Raw genomic sequence first — 21,076 nt, 5'->3', positions numbered from 1 at the left:
CCCTAAGTGGAGTCGCTGCACTGTGGTCTCCCCCTTCAGTGTTGGAGTTAGAGGATGTTAGGGGTTACAATAAAGCACGCTGCAGTGTCTTTCTCTCTACTGAAGATAGTTTGGCATTGTAGAAAAACAGATCACTGAAACCATGATCAATTATCTCTGCCTCCTCTGATGACCTCGATGAATTCAGCCATCTGATATCAATGAGGTTGGATCGATACATGTGTTTGCACTAGTTGATGAACGTTATTGAATTTGTTTGCCTGCTGTTAATCCTCTCAGGAAACCGGACCTCCCCCTGCTATCCAAACTAAAGACATGATGTACGTGGATTAAATAATACGATCATAACTCTCTGGCCCAGAGGTTGGTGACAAAGGGTGGATTTTTATTCAAATACATACAAAAATAGTGAAAATGAATTAAGGAATTAGTCCAATTCCAAGCAAAATAAATGTAGAGGTTATCAAAAGTCTGGAAAACTCTTGTTTGTCTGCAGCAGGACATGTATTTATTGCTTATTTCATTCTTTTATTCAACTTCTTGCGGGGATGGTTAGTCCTGAGCTTTCTTTTTGGTCCACCTCTGAGTTTATTTGTTGTTTTATTTTGAAAAGTTTTTGCGCCTGTTTTTACTTCCTGTCTGTGTGTTTTCCCACCCATTGTATTTCCTTATTGGTTCCACCTGTTCATTGTTAGCCCTGCAATGAACCTGCTCTCCTGTACACCTGCACTTATCCCCTCATTAGTTCGGCTCGTGTTTCAATTTTTTCTTTTTCTTTTCTCATTGTCGTGTTCAGGAATGTATTTTTCACTCTGACTGCCCTCACCATCTCATGAGACACATTTTGATGAGTAAACATACTGTTCATAACTTGACAAGTGACCATTTATTTGGTGTATATTGAAGAGATTTAACATGGTGGCTTTGGTACAAAAACAGAACATTAGGATCAAATCAAAAATGATTAGAAATCTGAAGGTCCATCACCAGTGTGATATCATTCCCAGCAACAACATCTGTATCTTTTTACAAAGGGTGAAGGAGGAACCAACAAAAATGCACAGCAGAGATAAGCCAACGATTGTAAAGACTAAACTCCAAGGTAAGGTTTTTAAATGTCTGGTTTTGTCAGTCCAAAAATAGTCACTTAAATCTGATATAAAACAGAGGAAAGCAGCCAATCTCAATATTTGAGAGGCTGAAAACAGCATTTTCTGCGATTTTGCACACACTCCAGAATTTGGCTTTTCTTTTAAAATCATTTTGTGAAATTCTCACTGAAGAGATTTGCAATTACTTGCCCTAGACTTCTGCTTTCAGACGTAGTTAATTATGAAGTTATTGCCCATATCCGATAATAATCCAATGCAGAGGCAATCATGTAATATAATGCATTATTTTATATATATTACATATATATATATGTATTTTGATATAGTCTTAAAGTTACAACCGGCCCTTTGAGTGCAACCATAATTCCTACGTGGCCCGTGATGACATTGAGTTTGACACCACTGCATTAAGCTATTGAACTTTAGGGACCATAGATTGTACACTACCCCTTATGGTGCATTGTAGGATCACTTGAGTCCCATATGGGTATAACAAATCTCACCATTCTGTGGACTACATATAGTGAACCGGAAATGAGTATGGATACAGCTTTTGGATATTTAACATTGAAAAACTACAAATCCCATGAAGCTTTGATACTTCTGTAGCTAAGACCTAACAATATGTTTATTAAAGGCTTACCTAATATCTCTGTGAGATTGACAAGGTTCTCAAAGTGTAGGTGATGTAATGAATTAGATTGATATTTATTTATGGACTTAAAAATATCATGGTATTATGAAAATACGTTAAGCATTATAAGCAAGTGAAACAAGCTAATCCCAGGCGTGTTTATGGCTCTATTCAAATGATTATTTGATTATTAAAAGTGAGCTATAATAATTGAATAGCACACAACGGTGCTATAAATAGTATTAAATACACATATTCATAAAATGCTTTCATGCAGTGTAGAACTATTGACACATTAATAACATATTTACAATAATCCAACACCAGAAGTTCAATTGTATGTGTGGTTGTCAACAATATTCACAAATAGAAAAACAAGAATAGATCCTATAATTAAACTCACATGTGCAGAATATGTTAAATATAAGTAAAGATGGTTTCATTCGTGCCGCTGCAGTGACATTCATGGAGTTTGTGTGTGAACACGTGGAGATGATATTTGCACCGTCAGCCCGTCACTCTGCAGCTGTGATTGGCTCCAGCAGAGAGCATTCCCAGTGAAAGGCCGCCATTGCAAAAAGTCTTTGTTCTGCTTTATCCCCTCGCTTTGACTTCCAAATGAAGCTCTAAACTTCTGACACCCAGTGGCTCATGGGAAAGAACGGTCAACGGAAGCTGTTTTCCATCAGTGGGAATGAGGCAGCGTTCGCCACATGTCTGGGTTGAAGGTTCCTCTTAGAAACAGCTTAGGGAACCATGGAGAACAGCATAAATACAGCCAACAGGTGCAAATTAAAAGACATGAACTTAAGTTATTTTGAAGGGGTATTGGGGATCTTCACCACTGGGACGTCCTCTGCAGACCATTTCCCTGCAGATGAAGAAGAGAGAACGGTTGTTAATCAAACAGCACATTATTGGATGCAGATGACAGCGCCACTGAAAACCAGTGTACAGTGTTATATGGTTGGCTCTGAAAAGCTTGAGTACAGCAGCTTGGAGTCAAACAGTTGTGACCAATGATGTGTCTGAAATCAAAGTGTGACTTTTTTGGGTTTCTAAATAATTTGCACACAAATAATCACCTTATTTAGCAAAACATTTAGTTTCCATTGTATCAACACTAGCTGTCAAACAATCCATTGTTCTGAATACATGTATTTATTCAAAGATCAGTGATCCGATATCATTGATTCAAAGTGAAAACAACAAACACTTGTATTTTGAAATAATTAAAGGAATGTATTCTTTCTGCCTAAACACAGTGCAATCCAACAGACTTTTGTTATAAAATGCCTTTTTGTTTAAGTATATTTTGTGGATAGTAACCTAATTTTGATAAATGGGCACATTTTGTGATCTAAAAAATCCCCTTAAAATTATACATTTAAAAAAATATATAGAGTAAATACAAATATAGTATACATGGAATGGTGATTGGGTTATTAAGACACAGAATGAGTTTGGTGAAAAAGAAAAATCCATTTGACTAATTCTTAAGGAAAGATTTGGCTAAATATGTCTGTCACTGTAATTGTAATAAATCTGGCTCACATTGAAATCTGCTTAAAATTGACTACAGCTTCTGTCCTCCGGAAATAAGAAAACCATACTCTTCAGAGCCACCTTTTAAGCATGAAGTTGAGGGTTTAAAACTCAAAATGTAACTTTTCAGGTTAAAAAACAAATAACAGACTTAAAAAAGGAAATGGTCTGAACAGAGAGATACAAACACTGCAATATGACCTACAAATGCAATCCTTTTCACCAACATTGTTCTTGCATTGCAGTCAGAAAACAGATGGAAAAGTACATGGAGTCCAAGTAGCATATTGAGCAGATAAGGTAAAAGAGAAGAGGCCTTAAAATAGTGAGCTCCACAAGGTAAGAAAAAAGAAACCCCAGACAAAGAGGTGATTCATAGTGAACCTGTAGGAGAAGTTGCTATGGATACTGAGAGGTGGACATGCACAGAAGCAAGGGAACAGAAAGCATCTGGAGGTAAGCGAGTTGATAAGGAGAAACAAAGAGAGGCGTGGGGGGGTTCAGGGTACCACGTACGCTGTGTCCGTTTGTGTGTGCGGTGCTGCTGCTGTCAGTGCGGGTCGAGGGGGTGCTGCTCCCGCTGTTGGCTGCTGAGCTGGCTGAGGCTCTGGGGATGATCATGTCATAGGACACATCCGGAGGGTGCTGCACAACAAGGGCCAGTACACAAACATTCAGAGACCAGGATGGGAAAGAGCATTTTTTGGAAAGACCTCCACGAAAATAGTGTACTGAGTCAGTTTGGATGTTTGGTTGTATGAGAAAATGTATTCATATTCAATGTATTAACTACAGTAGATGAAGGTTGACACGCCCCCAGTTTAGAAATCAGACAGAAGCAAAGTGATGCACAGCTTTTGACATAGGCACAAGCGACACAAATGATGACGTGCAGGCTATATTTATAACATTTGACTGCTTTACCGTGATGATAGACAGTCAAACTGAAGTTGTTTCATCCATCTTTACTCTCGCCATTGCCACCAGGGTCCGTTGAATGTAAGGGATCATTTAACCATGCAGAGCAAAGGAGCGGCCAGTCTACCACTGCCTCAATACGTTAGATTGTTTGGTTGCTTTGGTGAATCCGAACTGACCAAAATCATACAAAAAAACAAACAATACTATCGATTGAGTCAGCGTAAGACCCCAACGTCCATGTTCTGCAAAGATAACTGTTGTCTATTACCAGTGTTGGGACTAACGCGTTACAAACTAACGCGTTACTGTAACGCAACTACCTTTTGCGGTAACTAATAACGTTACTAGTTACCTATTCCCATTAAGTAACGCCGTTATAGTTACTGTGATTTAAATGGGTGCGTTACTGCGTTACATTATGTGATGGAACTGAACCGAATCTCCCTGCGGATGTAACTTACAGGCGAATACAGCGATGTCCTCTCACAGCACCATGGAAAAGCGAAAGTGACCAGAGAGGAGTGATGATTGGTTAACGCGGGGTAACATTTCAGGGTAAGCCAATCAGAGACAGAGTTGGGCGGGTCTTGCCTTATGGGGAAAATACACAGACACACAAACACTTGCTAACACACACACATACACGGCAACGCCCACCACCAGCACACACACACACAATGGCAGATGCAAGTATCAGCGAGAGCAGCAGTGCATTTACAACTTGGAGATATAACCACTATTTTCAATTTGTGGGGATAAAGGACGCAAAAAATATTACGGTCAAATGTAAACTGTGTGCAGGACAGAAAGCATTGTCCACTTGATTGTTGAGGCTACAATAAAGATGTCTAAACATATTGTTACGGCTGCTGCCTTCCTGATCGTCTGAGTGTTTCCAGCTGTGTGTTCTATGTAAATGAGCTGTGCGGTTGCCCTCCCGGTATTGGCTCCCATCTCCTGGTCCGCCTCCTGAAGATTGCGATTGGAGCACGCCGGGCCCGACGCACTCCAATCGCAGCGCACAGCCGGCGCACACCTGCTGGAGATGACTACAAAGCTTGGGGACAACCCTCATTCTGGAGGCTCTGTATGTGGACAGATGCCTCTCGCTACTTGCTCTCTGTTCTGGGGTTAAACTTGTGTGGTTAGTTAGAGTGTAGAGTAGCTTAGTTAGTGTTTAGAATAGTTTAGGATTCGGTGACGGTTGCCTGTAGTTTAGTTGTGGTGTTGTATAGATTCTCTGTGTTAGTTGTACCACTTTTAGAGTGAGGTTTTGTTCTGTTCTTTATTTAGTATAGTATTTATTTTCCCTGTATGTCTTTAGACTCCCTTTTTAGAGTCCTCCTTTAGTTGGTTATTTGTCAACCTGTGCCCTTTTGGCCCTTTTGTTTGTTTCAGGCTGCTTGCCTGCCATTTTGTTCACAGCTGTTTTAAATAAACACTTATAATTAATACCAATTCCATACTGGTGTGTGTTGCATTCCTCTTCCCCTAGTTGGGACGTAACATACATGGGGGCTCGTCCGGGGTAAATAACTAATTCCTGGGGTTATTAGTGGTTTGTATAGCTAAAAACAATTTGGTAAGGTTGTGTGCAGTTTTAGCTGAGTATGGCAACTTTTGATTTAGAGTCGTTTTTGGTCTGTCCTTCTCATGAGCAGTTAGTTCAGTGTCGTAGAGACGACGTATATGAGATAGCGCAACAGTTCGGTCTCCCAGTGGCAAAACAATTATCAAAAAAAGAGTTAAAGGCTCTGGTGGTGGATGAGTTGGTGGAAAGGGGTTTTCTGGTGCTGCCTGCACAAGCTGAGCTCACTGTGCCAAATGTCCATGCTAAAGGAGAGGGTAGTGACAGCGAGGGGAGCGAGCAGTGTAAAGCACCGTCTGCGCCGCCTCGCTATAGTCCACCGTCTCCTGGTAGTCCTGATTCCCGGGAAGGGAAGAAACTTAGAGTCCGCCTCGCCCGACTTCAGTTGGAAGCAAAAGACAGGCAACTTGAGTTAGAGGCAAAAGACAGGGAGCAAGACAGGCAGTTTCAGTTGGAAATAAAAAAAATCGAAGCAGATAAGGAAGTCCGGATACGGCAGATGGAGCTAGACTCCCAACTGCGCGCATCCGGTGCTTTTGACTCTGCCGGAAGAAACTTGCCATCTCCACCTCCTCCACCTGCCTTTGAAGTGAGTAACAACATTTCGCTAGTGCCAACATTCTGTGAGACTGAGGTGGATGCCTATTTTAGCGCATTCGAGAGCATTGCTACAGCATTGCGCTGGCCGGTTGAAGTTTGGGCTCTGATGGTAACGTGCAAATTACATGGGAAAAGCTCGGGAAGCAGTTGTGGCTCTCACGTTAGAGGACAGCCTGCAGTATGACTCAGTAAAAGGTGCCATCCTCAGAGTGTACGAATTAGTTCCTGAAGCTTACCGGCAAAAGTTTAGACACTATAGGAAGAGTCCTGATCAAACGCACGTAGAGTTCGCTAGGAAAAAGGGAATGTGTTTTGCTAAGTGGATTGCTACATGTAATGCTACCGATTATTCTTCTCTGAGAGAATTGATCATGTTGGAGGAGTTTAAGAAGTGTTTGCCTGATCGCATTGCAGAGTACGTGAACAAACAAAGGGTAAACTCTCTCTCTGCTGCCGCTGTGTTAGCTGATGAGTATGTGCTGATGCATAAAACTGTGTTTTCCCCTGTCTCTACGGAGAGATCCCGCCGTGTGTCAGCCGCACCATTTACTCAGCCAGCAAATGTGTATAATGTAAGCAGAGAAAAGAGAGTGTTTTTACTGTCATAAACCTGGACATGTCATTGCCAACTGTGCAGCTCTGAAACGTAAGGAACTGCGGCAGAATGTATCCCCGCCGAAAGGCATTGGCCTGGCTACACACGCACCCGCACAGGCAAGTAAATGTGACACTTCTGTTTCATTATCTGATCCTGTGATTGTGCCTTCAGATGAAGCTGTGTCCGAGGAGAAGCCAGAAATTGTGGCTCCCCCTCCTCCTCGTGAGGATGACGCGAGACTGGCGCAACACGCCGGCTCAGACAAGCCTCTAGACTTCTCGACACTCCCGGTAACCCGAGAGCGTCAGCTCGTGTATCGGGTGTTAGTGTTGGCTCTACAACATGCTAAGATTGATGTTGGACCCAGCCTTTGGCCAATTGTGATGTGTACCTGTTACGATCCATTCATATTCTGCCCCAGCGTGTCCAAGCACAACCAGCGGCTCATGCAATGGGCTCTGATTGTGCGGGACTACAGCAGTAGACACCCGTCATTAAAGGGTTCAGAGAATGTGTTGGCCAATGCTTGTCCAGGTTGAGTTTGAGATGTTAGTGTGTCCAGGTTGAGTTTGAGATGTTAGTGTGTCCAGGTTGAGTTTGAGATGTTAGTGTGTCCAGGTTGAGTTTGTGATGTTAGTGTGTCCAGGTTGAGTTTGTGATGTTAGTGTGTCAGGTTGAGTTTGTGATGAATGTGTGTTATTAGGAATTTCGTTAGAGTGCTTAGGTTCACAAAACCTGTGGGTTTGTGTCTTAAGGGGGGGAGTGTTACGGGTGCTGCCTTCCTGATCGTCTGAGTGTTTTCAGCTGTGTGTTCTATGTAAATGAGCTGTGCGGTTGCCCTCCCGGTATTGGCTCCCATCTCCTGGTCCGCCTCCTGAAGATTGCGATTGGAGCACGCCGGGCCCGACGCACTCCAATCGCAGCGCACAGCCGGCGCACAGCCGGCGCACACCTGCTGGAGATGACTACAAAGCTTGGGGACAACCCTCATTCTGGAGGCTCTGTATGTGGACAGATGCCTCTCGCTACTTGCTCTCTGTTCTGGGGTTAAACTTGTGTGGTTAGTTAGAGTGTAGAGTAGCATAGTTAGTGTTTAGAATAGTTTAGGATTCGGTGACGGTTGCCTGTAGTTTAGTTGTGGTGTTGTATAGATTCTCTGTGTTAGTTGTACCACTTTTAGAGTGAGGTTTTGTTCTGTTCTTTATTTAGTATAGTATTTATTTTCCCTGTATGTCTTTAGACTCCCTTTTTAGAGTCCTCCTTTAGTTGGTTATTTGTCAACCTGTGCCCTTTTGGCCCTTTTGTTTGTTTCAGGCTGCTTGCCTGCCATTTTGTTCACAGCTGTTTTAAATAAACACTTATAATTAATACCAATTCCATACTGGTGTGTGTTGCATTCCTCTTCCCCTAGTTGGGACGTAACACATATCTTTTGTGTTTTATTGTTCCACTACATTTCATAATTGCTACAATGATCGGGAGTTGTCTTTTCTCTTACTGTGCCACAGAACAACACAACAACTTGTATTTTTATTGTTATTATTTTTAAAGCAAAGCAACTCGTTACTAGTTACTTTTATAATTTAGTAACTAATAAAGTTTTTTGAGAGCATTAACTATAACTATTACTAGTAACTTGCCCAACACTGTCTATTACTGTTCTACTTTGTTCAAAGAGTCTGACTTTAAACAGAGCATAGATAACCCCTTCAGTTAACTGACGACAAGATAAAGCCAAAGAATCTAAATAGTGTTTTGCTATGATATTGATTGTTTAACGTGTCCAAAATGCATATTGCTGCTGACCCCTCCCACAAAACTTGCTGTTAAGCTGTTGCTTAGCTTCAGTGTTGGTATTCCTGCATGTTTCTCCAAAATGGGGGCGTGCTGACAACCATGTTCTGTAGTTAATATACCCACTGTGGATAAGTATCTCAAATAGCCCAACTTCAAATCGTTTGAAATACCTCTCCCTTCCTGTCTATGTTGTGCTGGATAATGCATTGCCTATCCCCAAGCTGTCCCTTCAAGCAAAAAAGCTAAAACCCTCCAAACTCTTGGATAACATGTTTTAAATCTTGATCACATTTTTGCATATGTACATACCTATACATTCTCACAATTAAACTCTCTAAGACAGGGGTGCCCAACCAGTCGATCGCCTGGAGATTCCCAGTCGATCGCGAGATGTGTCTAAAAATAGAACAACAATATTGTGTTTTATCGTTAATGTCCTATAACATAATCCTCCTATGCCGGAATACTGCACTTGAATGCATCAAAGCTTTGTGATTGGCCGGCGTGACCCCATGTATCGGGGCATGGCTGGTGGGCAGTGGGCACTATTTCGCTGGGCCCTTCTCACTTCGGTTAAATGGATTCCTTGCATCCCTCACTTGCGTCATTTCCTTGCGACTAGTCCCTCCCACTAGGGAAGCATGGAGAGACGCAAGGAAAGCACGTGTAGCAGGGAAATTAGTTTTAAGAGCAATGGGACGTCGTTTCCTCCGGAGCGTCACGTGAAGCGACGTCCGTTTGTGATGACGCCGCACAGCTGATCGTCTGACAGCAGAGGCCTGTACTATGAAGCTGGTTCAACCTAACCTGGATATGTTTGAGTTAGCCGGTTGGCCTAATCCAAATCATACGCGCTCTCGCTAAACTGTACTACGACGCTGGTTATCAAGTGGATCGCTCAAGCCAGCCGTGCCCTATCTAGTTAGGTGCGTGTTCACATGAAAGGGGTGGTATTTGGAGCATTCAACCAATCACAAACATGGAGAAGCGTACTGACAGCGCAGCGTCATACTTCCTGAACGAAAAGTCAACTATATATAAGTTCAACTTTAAACATCCATGACTTAAACACTTTATCCAGGATAAAAGCCACATAGTTGCACCTGCAAGGTGAATACAGCTGGTAAAAGAAAAAGTGTTTGAATGCGTACATTAACAGGTTTATGATATCACTGCCCAGTCTAAGACAGGAGTGGATCTGACTTTAATTACATTTGAGTTGAGTGTTTTGTCAACTTCATGTGTTGCTTAAAATAATACTTCTGCATACAGTATGTGACACTGTGAGTGTTGCACGGCCAGATACGGCTCAGCTGACTCAGATAAGGAAATATATGATACATTATGATGTGATATGCCTCGGACTGTACTTAATTTTACTTTGATCCGGTTACTTATGTTGTGGCAGACATTTAAGGCGAGACACCCCAAGTGAATAGGGTAATTTTTTTAACTAAAAGAGCCTGTGACAGCATCCCAACAACTGTTGTGCAATGAAATATTGGGCTACTAGTCATCTCGAACCGTCAGTTTAAAAAAGAAGATGCGATACCGTTCCGATAAATATCAATAGTTTCGAACATCGCGGGGAAATTCCTTCGACTCATTTTGAAGTTTTGGGGGAAGCCGGAAGTGACATCAATGCGGGAACGCTTCACTGTGCGGCGAGAGAGCCAAACACGGCCAAAGTGTTTTGTCATGCGTAGAAATGGTGAATTACTGAGTTTAGGCACGTTAATAACGTTTTAATGAAGTTGACTACAGTATATTCATATTTGTCAGTGCTTTCTTGTCAATTCGGCGAACATAAACATAAATGATAGTGGTAAAGATCGGTAGTGAGAGCTGCTGAATTTCCTCCCGTAGGATGTGATATAAAAACAAATCGATTAAACTAGTAGGTGAAAATCACAGTTTTCACCTGTGCCCATCCTCCTCACCTATAAATAGCTCTTGTGTTTCTTTGTTCCCTTGTCAGTTTGTTATTTTTCATGTCGTGAGAGCCTGGGCCTTTTGACTCCTGAAACTTTACGTTTTTGTTATTAAACAACATTCTACTTTTGGACAACTGTCTCCGAGTCCTGCTTTTGGGTCCTGTGTCACAGTTCATAACAACAATTACATTAAATCATTGGAAATTGACGATTGGGCTCGATATATGGTTAAATTAAAATCAGTAGGCAAGGCTGTAATTTCTCCAGCTGTTACTCTCATGAGCGAGGTGGAAAATAATTGTGTTATCATGCCAAAAAGCTGCTCTGTCGTTTATTGCACCTCAAACATTAAAACAAATCCAGAGTTACGTGCTTCTGTACTTCCTCTAAGAAGAAAGGACAGTAAAAGAAGAGCTCTGTGGCTTCAGGCTCGATCGCCATTCAAATGACAGCGTTGGTTTCCCCCAAAAGTGGGCGGGGCCGTAAAGTGACGTAGATGTTACTCTCATCTATGGACATCGATCGCCTACTGCTATATTTAACCATATATCGAGCCCGATTGTCGATTTCGAATGATTTAATGTAATTGTTCTCCTGTCTGACCATTGTAATCGGGCTCTTTGAAGATCCAAAAATCCACGGTTTTCTCAAATTTCTGATCGGATTGGCAAAAACTTCAGAATTTGTATTGACCGCCATTCAAATGACAGCTTTGTCTGCCCCCAAAAGTGGGCGGAGCCGTCATTTTTGCCCGGAAGTGACGCATGTGTTACCCTCATGTATACTGACATACCTCAGAACAATACATTTGCAAAAAAATAATTTCATTAAAACTGTAATTTACCCTGTTATGCAATTTGGAAATATTTATCGTTAAGACCACAATTTGACCAGTGCATCTTTCATGACACTTCTTGGAAATGATCATCCCTAAATGTCATCAAACATGGCATGTAGCCTTATAAATAAAGAATAAGTAATAGACTGCTGTGGTGAAAACCTGTTTGTCAGATAAGATCTGTGGCGCAAACAGGTAGAATGCTAACTCATTTCCGGGGTTTTGGGAAAGTGTTACTTGTGGTGTTCATTTCAGTTTAAATTTGCCTACCACAGGACATACAGTGGAAGTAAACCAGCTACTTTACAGCCTCAAATGCAGCATTCAAATTAGTTTCTCTGAAAGAAAACCACCAATTGTTTTGTACTTACAATCCCCCCTCCTTTGCTGATAATGGCCAGCTCAGTGGGCTGGTACACTGAACCCCTCACCTGCCCTGTGTAGCCGCTGTACGGAGACACAGGCTTGGACCCTGTAATGCAAAGAGACAACAAACGTTACAATCTTGTCACATATCAAGCCCTGTGAGTGATATCTCTCTGCCTCCTAATTGCTATCTTTCCCTAGCAAACATCCCTTATATCTTTATATTACAACCACTTAAGGTACAAAGCACTTAATCAGCAGACCATGATGCATCTGTCCTTAATCTCATTCGTGCTTGCATCCTTAGAATGATAAGAGAGATGACTTTGTTAAAATCAAACGTTTTCCTCAGGATGAAACTGTTGCCACACCTCAGTTGCCATGGAGACTATGCAAACACAAGGAGTGATGTTCTGGTGGGAATCAGAGGGAGTGTTTGCATGGGACACAGTGGTTCGGGATGCAGTTAGATACTAGACACTCATTAACAGGAATGATTCAGACACTCTGAATACCTGACTGCAACTCTGGGAACAACATGTGTACATATGGTTGGTCACAGTTTCCATTCCCGCACCTGATGACTATTAAGGATTTTTAATCATCATGTCTCCCAATACATTGAACAAAGTTATCTACTGTATAGGGAGTAAACTGGGAAGTTAAGGATAAACGTTTAACTCAAATGATGCTGCTCTGTGTCATGAACCAGATATGATTAGCCTTATCACACAACAGCTGTGCATACAAGAGTCATCTTTTATCAATATTTGAAAATAAAATAATCTTTGGTTCCATTAAGGTATAAAAAAGGAAATGTGTTTGTAGATTAAATAAGGCAGTGGAGTAAGGCTGAAAGGATCAGATAATGTCTCAAAATAATGTTGTTATCCGGCAGCAAGGCGGTATTATAGAATTCCTAAAAACGGAAGCACAACAGCCATTTTGTGTCTAGTGTTTAATGTAAAAGCTGAATCTATAAACGCACACTAACTGTTGTAATGAAAAACATAAAAATATAGTAAATGTGGGGTAAAAGTGAGGGTTTCACCCTAAAACGCTGCAGAGAAAAAGTCCATAAGCTTAATCAAACATAAATGCCAATATACAATGGCAGCATTATAAGGGGTTAAATATATATATAGTCACTTACAAAAATGCAGCTAAAAAACAACAAACTGGTTGTTTAATTAAACGGGTTAGACCCCCCTAACCCTAACCCATTATTTGCAACATACTTATATGGAACAAATTGAACTTTGAGCTAACACAGGGTATATGCAGGAATCCTGAAGTCAAATTTAATACCTTTTAAGACCTTTTTTAAGACCCTTTCCATACATTTTAAGACCTCATCGCAACTTTGAGTTCTAACCGGTTACATTGGCAACACACTTTACCTCACATTTACTGTATTGATTGTAAGATAGCAAAACTAAACAGAGTGCAGACAGACGACTGAAGCCTCCTTTCCACATGAACTTCAACCTCTCTGTGAAGGTCAGGTTTAATGCAGTATGCTGCTTTGTTGCTTCTGTACTCTGCGCTCTTTCATTCCAGTAAAACTCCTCAGAAACCATTAGAAACCAGTATTTGACCAATAAACAAAACAATTGACAAAACTTTAAACTATGAAATATATTAAACCTTGGGGAGCTTCAGCGGGGTAATGCCATATAGGAGCTCCCTCACAAATACCCAGGCGTTACATTGGGCTGGGACTTCCCGGGGCTAAGCCCTGGCACATAGGACGATGCTCTGACGTCATCACCCTCACACATTTGTCATATGTTTACAAAAAATGATATATATGTTTTGACTTTTCTCGTTCTTAATATAGACTATATTTAGGGTCTATATGTGTTGACTTTACTTTAAAATAGCAGATCTCTGTGACCGGATATAGTTTGGCTTGGACCCCGGCCCCACGAGGACGCATACGGTAAAACGCATACGCAAACGCAAAAAAGTTTTCCGTTCACCCGCATTCGATTCATTAACTTGTCCGTTCACACTAGACCGCTGGAAATGCTGGAAACGCTGTAGTACATATGCCAGGCCTGTAAGTGGCGCTGCTGCCGCCCGAAATACACCAAAAGCAGCGAAGAAGACCCCGGAGCATGGTTGCCATGGTTGCCTTTCTGTTTATTCTCCGCGGTGGACGGCGTGTTCTCCTGCTGTATCTCTCAGGTAGTCCACCAGCAGATGAAAAATACCCACCTCTCCACCTCTTTCTAGGAACGAGGGGACCGTGCGGCAGTTTCCGTCAAAAAAAAATTCCGCCGGTCAAAATGTCCGTTAAAGTTTAAATCTTCCGTACAAAATTAGAAAAGTGCCGGTCAGAGGTCTTCTTTGTTATTTATTGAGCTTTAAAACAAATTGATAACGACTCTGTTCTCTGTATAATAATATAATAATATTTAATAAACGGTGCCTGCCTCTCTTTTCCTCCCCCTCTTCTGACAGCCCAGCAGCAGCAGGAGACGAGGCGGGCTATTTCATCGTTATCAAAAAATGATCATATAGGGCTTACAAACGGAGCCGTTGGACCCCCAGAGCGTTGCGTATGCCGGTCTACCCACCTTGGGACCCCGTTACCATAGTCGTTTAGTCCCCATCCCCCCACACAGAGCGGAGCAAGGCAACGAAACTTAAAATAAGAAGCAGCATTTTACGGCTTGCTATGCATGGGGCCGCCTTGGGGGGTTTCCCGACATGTCGTTTCAGTAAATTAAAGGGTGTTTCATGTTGTCGTTGCTGTGGACCTTAATACCTTGGAAAATGCTGTTTAATACTTTTTAATAGCCTTAATTTTCGCTAAATTGATTTATCAACTTTTAATACTTTTTAAGACCCCGCGGAAACCCTGTAACACAATAATCAACAATAATTTAAACAAAAAGATATTTAAATGTATAGGGCATTTTATAACTGACTAACTGGATACATCCCTCCTCTTTTGTGTTTATCACACAAGATGACACGGCAACAACTAGTTTTGCTGGTGGCTTTCCACCTCTAGACCAAAGTGACACAAGCTGACAGACTAGTGACATTAACAGCCACATTACAGCGTCTACCTCACCCTCTATGATTATCCACTGACTCCAGCCCTGATGACCAGCTCTCTCTGCCTGAGAGCTGCAGACTTATGTTCTGATCTTTGTGGCGTTTTTTTACTGCATCATCATCCTGCTCGGCTCAGGACTTAAACTGCAGCATATCAAATTGTGTGGGGCCATCACGTAGATGCAAAACAACCTTTTTGAGGACAGTTAGGAAGGTAATCAGCCCATCCTGATGTTTATGAGGGCTATACATTTTTTGAGGTCATTCAGTCAAAGGACAGAACCTACAAATCCATGCAGGCATTTTGTTGAGCTTCCGATATGATTGATATTTATTCAGGGAGGAAGCTGTGTGACTAATATGTCACATGCAAAGTTTATGTATGTGTGCTTCGAACCCTTCTTGTTATAACCATTCAAACAAACCAAGACAATACCTGTTAAATTGAAAAGTTGAGCTTTGATGAGGCAATATTGATGCTATAGCCAAAAAAAAGAAGGAAAACAGGACATATTGTTTCTATAACTTGGTGTGCCCAGATCTAGAATTCATCATTATGGATTTGATATAAACCATTAAGAAAGGTTTTCCTTTTTTAAAAGTACAGGTAATATAGTCGTATTTCTGTATTAGAGTTTTAATATTTTAGAGTAATAGTAGTAGTGTAATGATATATCAACAAAAAGCAATAATCCAAACCCAAACCAGCTTGTATGTTTCAATAGGAAATGGACAAAAAACCTTTCCAAGCCTAATTTTAAGCCTAAAGATGGTTAACACTAACTATAAAGAGGAAATAAACAACATTTGTGTCTCAGAGGAGACTTGTCATTTTAGCAGGCTACACACCTTGGTTGGGCTCATCCATAGAGAAAGCCTTATTTTCCATGAACATGTTCTGGGAGCTCTGCTCCTTCAGAATGGTCTCGTAGCCGACTCCTCTGTTGGGGTACAGATCGTCCCCGAAGCTTTGCTGACTGTCATCGTCACCGCTCAAACTGCACATGTCAGGAATGGAGTAGAGGATGAGGAACGCCCATCCATTGGCTACCAAGGCGATGGCCAAGGTGGGGTCATCCCATGTGGGCCCCCCTCTCCTCTCATTCCCGTAGACGTACATGGCGATCCACGCCACCCAAATCCCTACAGAGACCAAGCTGGTTAAAAGGATAAAGGCACCGTCTTTCTTCCACTTATTGTGTTTACCCGCCATGATGGCCAGGCTTGCCACCACCACAGCCAGGATCAGGGTCATCACGTAGATCAGCGCCATGACGAAGTCCTCGTTGGCGATGTTGCAAGAAGTAGCCGTGGCTGTGCTAGTTTCAGCTGTGGCGTTGAGTGGCCCCTGTGGGTGGCGCACTATGGTGATGATGAGCCACTCTGTGTTGATGACCACCTCCACCAGCCACAGCGCCACTGCCCCCAGACCCAAGGCCCATGCCCGGGGGCCACTGTTCCGCCTGGCGAGGATGTTCAGCCTCACACACTGTATTAGGAGGCAGGCGAAGCAGCCGCTAAACAACACCCCGAATAGGAACCTCCGGGAGGCACAGGTGGAGAAATCCTTTCCGACAATGAAGGCGAACGTCAGGCAGAAGAGACCCATCGTGAAGAACAGGAACCAGGCGTGGAGGCCCACCGAGCTCTTGCGGTTCTTGTCTTGCGTAAAGGGTATGCTGGCCAGAAGCGCCATGAAAAGCACAATGGAGGAGACGATTCCAGCCGACGCCAAGGCCTCCAGCACGATGCCCCACACAGCATCAAGGTCACACAAGTTGTAATAGAGGGAGTCCACATTGGGGCCACAGCCGTGAGGGGTGTTGTTGGCAGCCATGGCTACTTGTAAAGACCAGAATTTAGTTTGGACAAGTTGCTCTGCGATCCTGCCAGCACCTGTTCAGAAGGACAAACAGGGAGAGTCTGAAAAATGTCTTGGACTGTTGACTATTAACAAAGACTCAAATACGTCACAAATACTGGAATAGGATACTGTTGTCTACACCCAATTAAGCAAATATTACACTTACATGAGTCAGTTTACACACTTCCCCACATGTGATTCAAAAGCTTTGTCATGATGTTTAAATAGAAAGTAATTTGACAGTCTTTCAGAGCTAGAAAGAATTACATTACGCTGAATGTCCAACCATGGACTTTTCCCTAACTTTGACGTTAATTATTAGAGGGATCTGTGAACAAATATTGTTTCTATGCATTGCGATTACACCTGAATCAATAGGTGAAAGTGCATTAAGTGCTATGGGTGGACCTTTTAGTTTTAACAATGCACAAATCAAAATCATTGGTACTTTTTATGATTATTTATTTTAAACAACATAAAATCAGAGTGGAACAGTGTCTGCTTTGTGATAAACATCTCCACAGCGCCTGTTTTTGCTTTTCGCTGTGTCTGGTGGGCTCTTTTTGTCCCCGTCAGATTAAATTACTCTGAACTGAGGACTCTGAGCCAGATCGATAGATTTCTAGTGGAGGAAGTTCAGTCTTTCGAATTTCTGTGACTCTATCACGACAAGGATCTTTCTGGAACAACGTTTTAACCTTTTCTGGTTTGAATGATTTGGTTAGTCCCTTAGTTTTGGGTGGCTTGAAGAGGTCTGGCAGTTATTTTGTAATAAATCACTTATATGGTTTTTTTCAGTTTAGGGTGTGACCTCTAATCACACACAGAATTGAAGCCATTTTTTACCAACTGAATAACAGAGACCTGTGATTACACTATATTAACACGTCAATTGTATTTTTACCTCTGTTACCATGGAAAGCTCAAGGACCAACCGTTTTATGGCATGTTTGCAATTTCTGAATGTTCAAGGTAAGAACACAAGGCATAATTTCATTCCAGTAAGAAACAAAGACCAAAGACTACCAGCTGGTACAACTTTTTTTGTTTTGTCTTTCCATACAAACTTTGGACACAGATAAATCAAGGATAGGGAAACCCCTGATTCCTTAAAAGCTCTATCAAGCTCCAAACAGAACAGTTAAGAAATCAATCAATGAATCGCAACTATTTTATCTATCATTGATGTATTTATCTCTACTATCTCAAGTTCTTTCATAATCTCTGAAAGAAAACAAACTCACTACAAGGTCCATAGCATTTCCGGAGCTTTCAATCATATCACATGGTCTTTATCAGCAGGAAGAATTTGTCCAATTATCATGGCTTTGTTAAATTGCTGATCAAAGCCACATTCAATGAAAATCTACAATTCCATGATCACTAGGCAAACTCCCTGCTGATGAAGATCATGTGATGTGATTGTAAGCTCATCAACATTTACTAAATGGACCTTCAGGTGAGAATGTTTTCCCATCAACAGCCTAAGGCCCCGTCCACACAGAGACAAAACGGGTTGTATCCGCTACAGTTCTCTATCGTATAGACGATTTGTCCACACGAGGCCGACACGGAAACACGGATAACGATAACGGCTCCCAAGGTGGGTAGATCTGCGGACAAAACGCTCTGGGGGGCCAAACGGCTCCATGTGCACGCCCTATACGATCATTTCCTGATAACGATGACGCCATATCCCCGCCCTTCCCCACCTCTGCTGCTCACCCCCCGCGTCATTGCTGATGTGTTTCGCCAACAACAATGGCGGATCACAGGGTTGCTTTCGTGCTCCAGACGCTGTGCTACAGATGTTAGTGCAACATGTACAGCTCCTCTACCACAACCATCAGCAACAAGTGGACACAGAGAACTACATGAACTACATTTTGCTAAATCCACCGTGGGGAATAAACAGAAGGGCAACCGGGCAACCATGCTCGGGGGGTGTTATTCGCTGCTTTTGGTGAATTTTGTGGTGGAAGTACAGCGCCACTTACAGGCCCGGCATATGTAATACAGCGTCTCCAGCGGGTCGAGCGGTCTTGCGGACACGTTTCTGGTGCCGATTCCGTGTGGACGGAATACTTTTTTGATATCGACCTCGGTTCGTTTTCATCTCCACGTAGACGGGGCCTAAATGTGTGAGATGGCAACAAAAGACATCAACAAAATGCTCCCCAAGGTTCTAACGTTTACCATGTGATATTTAGCAATGTGAACCACTGAAACAAAAATATTCAAAGTGTAATTTCTGGTGTCAAACTCTTGCTTTCATTGTTTGCTTGCCTTAAATGTTAGAATTTAAACGCAACATGATAAATATAAAATGCACAACTTAGAAGACAAAGGAGGGTGGGGGAGTTCACAGCAAAATCTTTACCCAGGGTTTTCTAAAAGTTTTGTCAAGCCCTGGAAGGACTCACTGGGTTTGTTGTCATTGTCAATATGTGTACCTCGTCTATGATATTTTAAATTGTAAGTAACCTATTAAGCTCAGTTTTCGTAACGTGTATCGAGTTCTCACTAAAATAAATAAAAGGAAAACCACCTTTTATTTTCAGTCGTGTTATAATTAATACCTCTGTTAATAGCTCGTTACTATTTAGCTTATATGCAGCTATGTTCTTATATCAATATGAATATGACGTGTTTGTCCATTTAAACTATTAAAAATCAGTTTCACACATTTTCGGTTGTTCACAGGGACAAGACCAATGACATTAACCTCGTGTACAAATAATATACAAATATATCTAACCAGATATATGTAAACATATCACAATCGTACAACTCTAAACGAGACAATTCGCCTTATTTTAACAAGATGGGTCTGATGTATATGTATGTGTAAGTACCTTTGTGAAGACTTCCCCGCTGAGTTGGTGGTTGTTGATCCCGCTTTTTGAATCTCTTCTTCACCTGCTCCTCCGGCTGCCACCGCTCAGTTGACCGTAAATCATCGAGAGTAAAAAAAAAAAGACAAGTCTTCAACTAAAAAGTTTGCAGTCTTCGGTAAATCTCCTGGAACTCCTCACGAGACTGGTCCCTGTAAAGCTCACTTCATACTAAAATAAATGAGAATAAAAGTTAAAGAATCCTCCACGAGCGTTTTCCAGCGAACTAACTGCTGTGATGGTCTCTCACACACTCACTCTCTCTCCCCCTCTCTAGCGCACGTGCACACACGCACGATCTCACTTCAATGCATGACTGTACTGCCATCACTCAAGATCTAATACACTTTTTTTTTAATGTTTTATTTCTTTAAAAATCTTTCAGTTTTTCTTGTTGTAGCAAATTAACTTTACATGTTTTCTTTATGCAAGATAAAGTGATTTTATTACAGCAAACATTAAACATCCAACATGTGCGTGGTGTTTAGATGGTGTGTAGGGACATCTAGTGGTGACATTTATATGGGCCATTCTACTGAATTGGACCAAAGTCAGGTTGGAAATGTTGTATGTTTTTTTCCCAAAACTTTGTCCATATATATTTTGTACCATATCTAAATTACACATAGGCCTATCTAGTAAAATAACCGTACATTTGTATATCGTATTTTCAGACTGTATTGGAATGTTCTTCCTCTACCAAAAATGGTCACTATCGAAACATAGTACATACACTGTAGTAAAAAAGTATTATATTAACCTGTTAAGATTGTTTTACCTTCCCTTCTCTAAATAGTATTTTAAGAAATATTTATTGAGGGTTTTCACAATTAAATGAATAAAAGCGCATTTTTAATCAAATTTCAAAGTTCAATCTATACAATTCATAAAAATCAAAATGCAAACTTTCTTTGTAAAATACACAATACTGATCATATTGATTCCAGAGTTGATGATTGTTGAAATTGAACATAAATTAAACCAATCAGTGTCATATCATTTTAGTTGATTACTCAATATACTTCATTTTTTAACAAAACATCCACTGTTTCGGTAGTGACCACAGTATTTTGTTCTCAAGGTTCAGTGAAACCCCTAGGTTTACTGCTGTGGGGGGGTGCTGCCTGAGTGGGGGGGGGGGGGGGGGGGGGGGGGGGGGGGCATTGGGATCTACTGCCAAAATGGGAAAAGTGACAGTAGATATAGATTAGTTGCAATTTGGTGCTATATTAATAAAAAATAACAAAAATATATATATTTTTTAAACACCTTGAATTTCAGGGGGGGCGCGGGGCTCCGTTGTCCCTCCAAGACAA

General features: G+C 41.6%; 1 protein-coding gene and 1 long non-coding RNA gene across 4 annotated transcripts; one reads left to right on the top strand and one right to left on the bottom strand.

Annotated features, from left to right (window-relative positions):
- Window positions 1–357: 357 nt before the first annotated feature.
- Window positions 358–20,116, bottom strand: gprc5c (G protein-coupled receptor, class C, group 5, member C). Of its 3 annotated transcripts, XM_079660867.1 has the most exons (6): window positions 19,722–20,114; window positions 18,864–18,999; window positions 15,852–16,898; window positions 11,939–12,039; window positions 3,808–3,936; window positions 358–2,617 (listed from the first exon to the last, which is right to left on the bottom strand). In XM_079660867.1, exons 3-6 carry the CDS (start codon window positions 16,837–16,839, stop codon window positions 2,585–2,587), a joined length of 1,251 nt encoding a protein of 416 aa, XP_079516993.1. In that variant the 5' UTR covers window positions 16,840–16,898; window positions 18,864–18,999; window positions 19,722–20,114; the 3' UTR covers window positions 358–2,584. The 3 variants fall into 3 exon arrangements, with proteins under 3 accessions (XP_079516993.1, XP_079516992.1, XP_079516994.1); XM_079660866.1 differs by lacking the exon at window positions 18,864–18,999 and having other exon boundaries at window positions 19,722–20,106; XM_079660868.1 differs by lacking the exons at window positions 3,808–3,936; window positions 18,864–18,999 and having other exon boundaries at window positions 19,722–20,116.
- On the top strand, window positions 3,922–8,372 carry LOC307025895. Its single transcript, XR_013804298.1, has 2 exons — window positions 3,922–7,560; window positions 7,672–8,372. It is a non-coding gene; the product is annotated as an uncharacterized lncRNA (long non-coding RNA).
- Window positions 20,117–21,076: the final 960 nt, after the last annotated feature.

Source organism: Notothenia rossii (genome assembly GCF_949606895.1).
Source record: "Notothenia rossii genome assembly, chromosome: 11".
Taxonomy (NCBI): Eukaryota; Metazoa; Chordata; class Actinopteri; order Perciformes; family Nototheniidae; genus Notothenia; species Notothenia rossii.
This window is presented reverse-complemented; position numbering and strand designations above follow the sequence as displayed.

Excerpts from the sequence above, each read along its gene's own strand:
- gprc5c (XM_079660867.1), bottom strand. The coding sequence starts at position 16,839 with ATGGCTGCCAACAACACCCCTCACGGCTGTGGCCCCAATGTGGACTCC. Across the intron at positions 3,937-11,938 it reads TCAGCAAAGGAGGGGGGATT|CACCCTCCGGATGTGTCCTA; the intron begins GTAAGTACAAAA and ends CTTGTTGTGCAG. Across the intron at positions 2,618-3,807 it reads CACACACAAACGGACACAGC|GGAAATGGTCTGCAGAGGAC; the intron begins GTACGTGGTACC and ends CTTCATCTGCAG.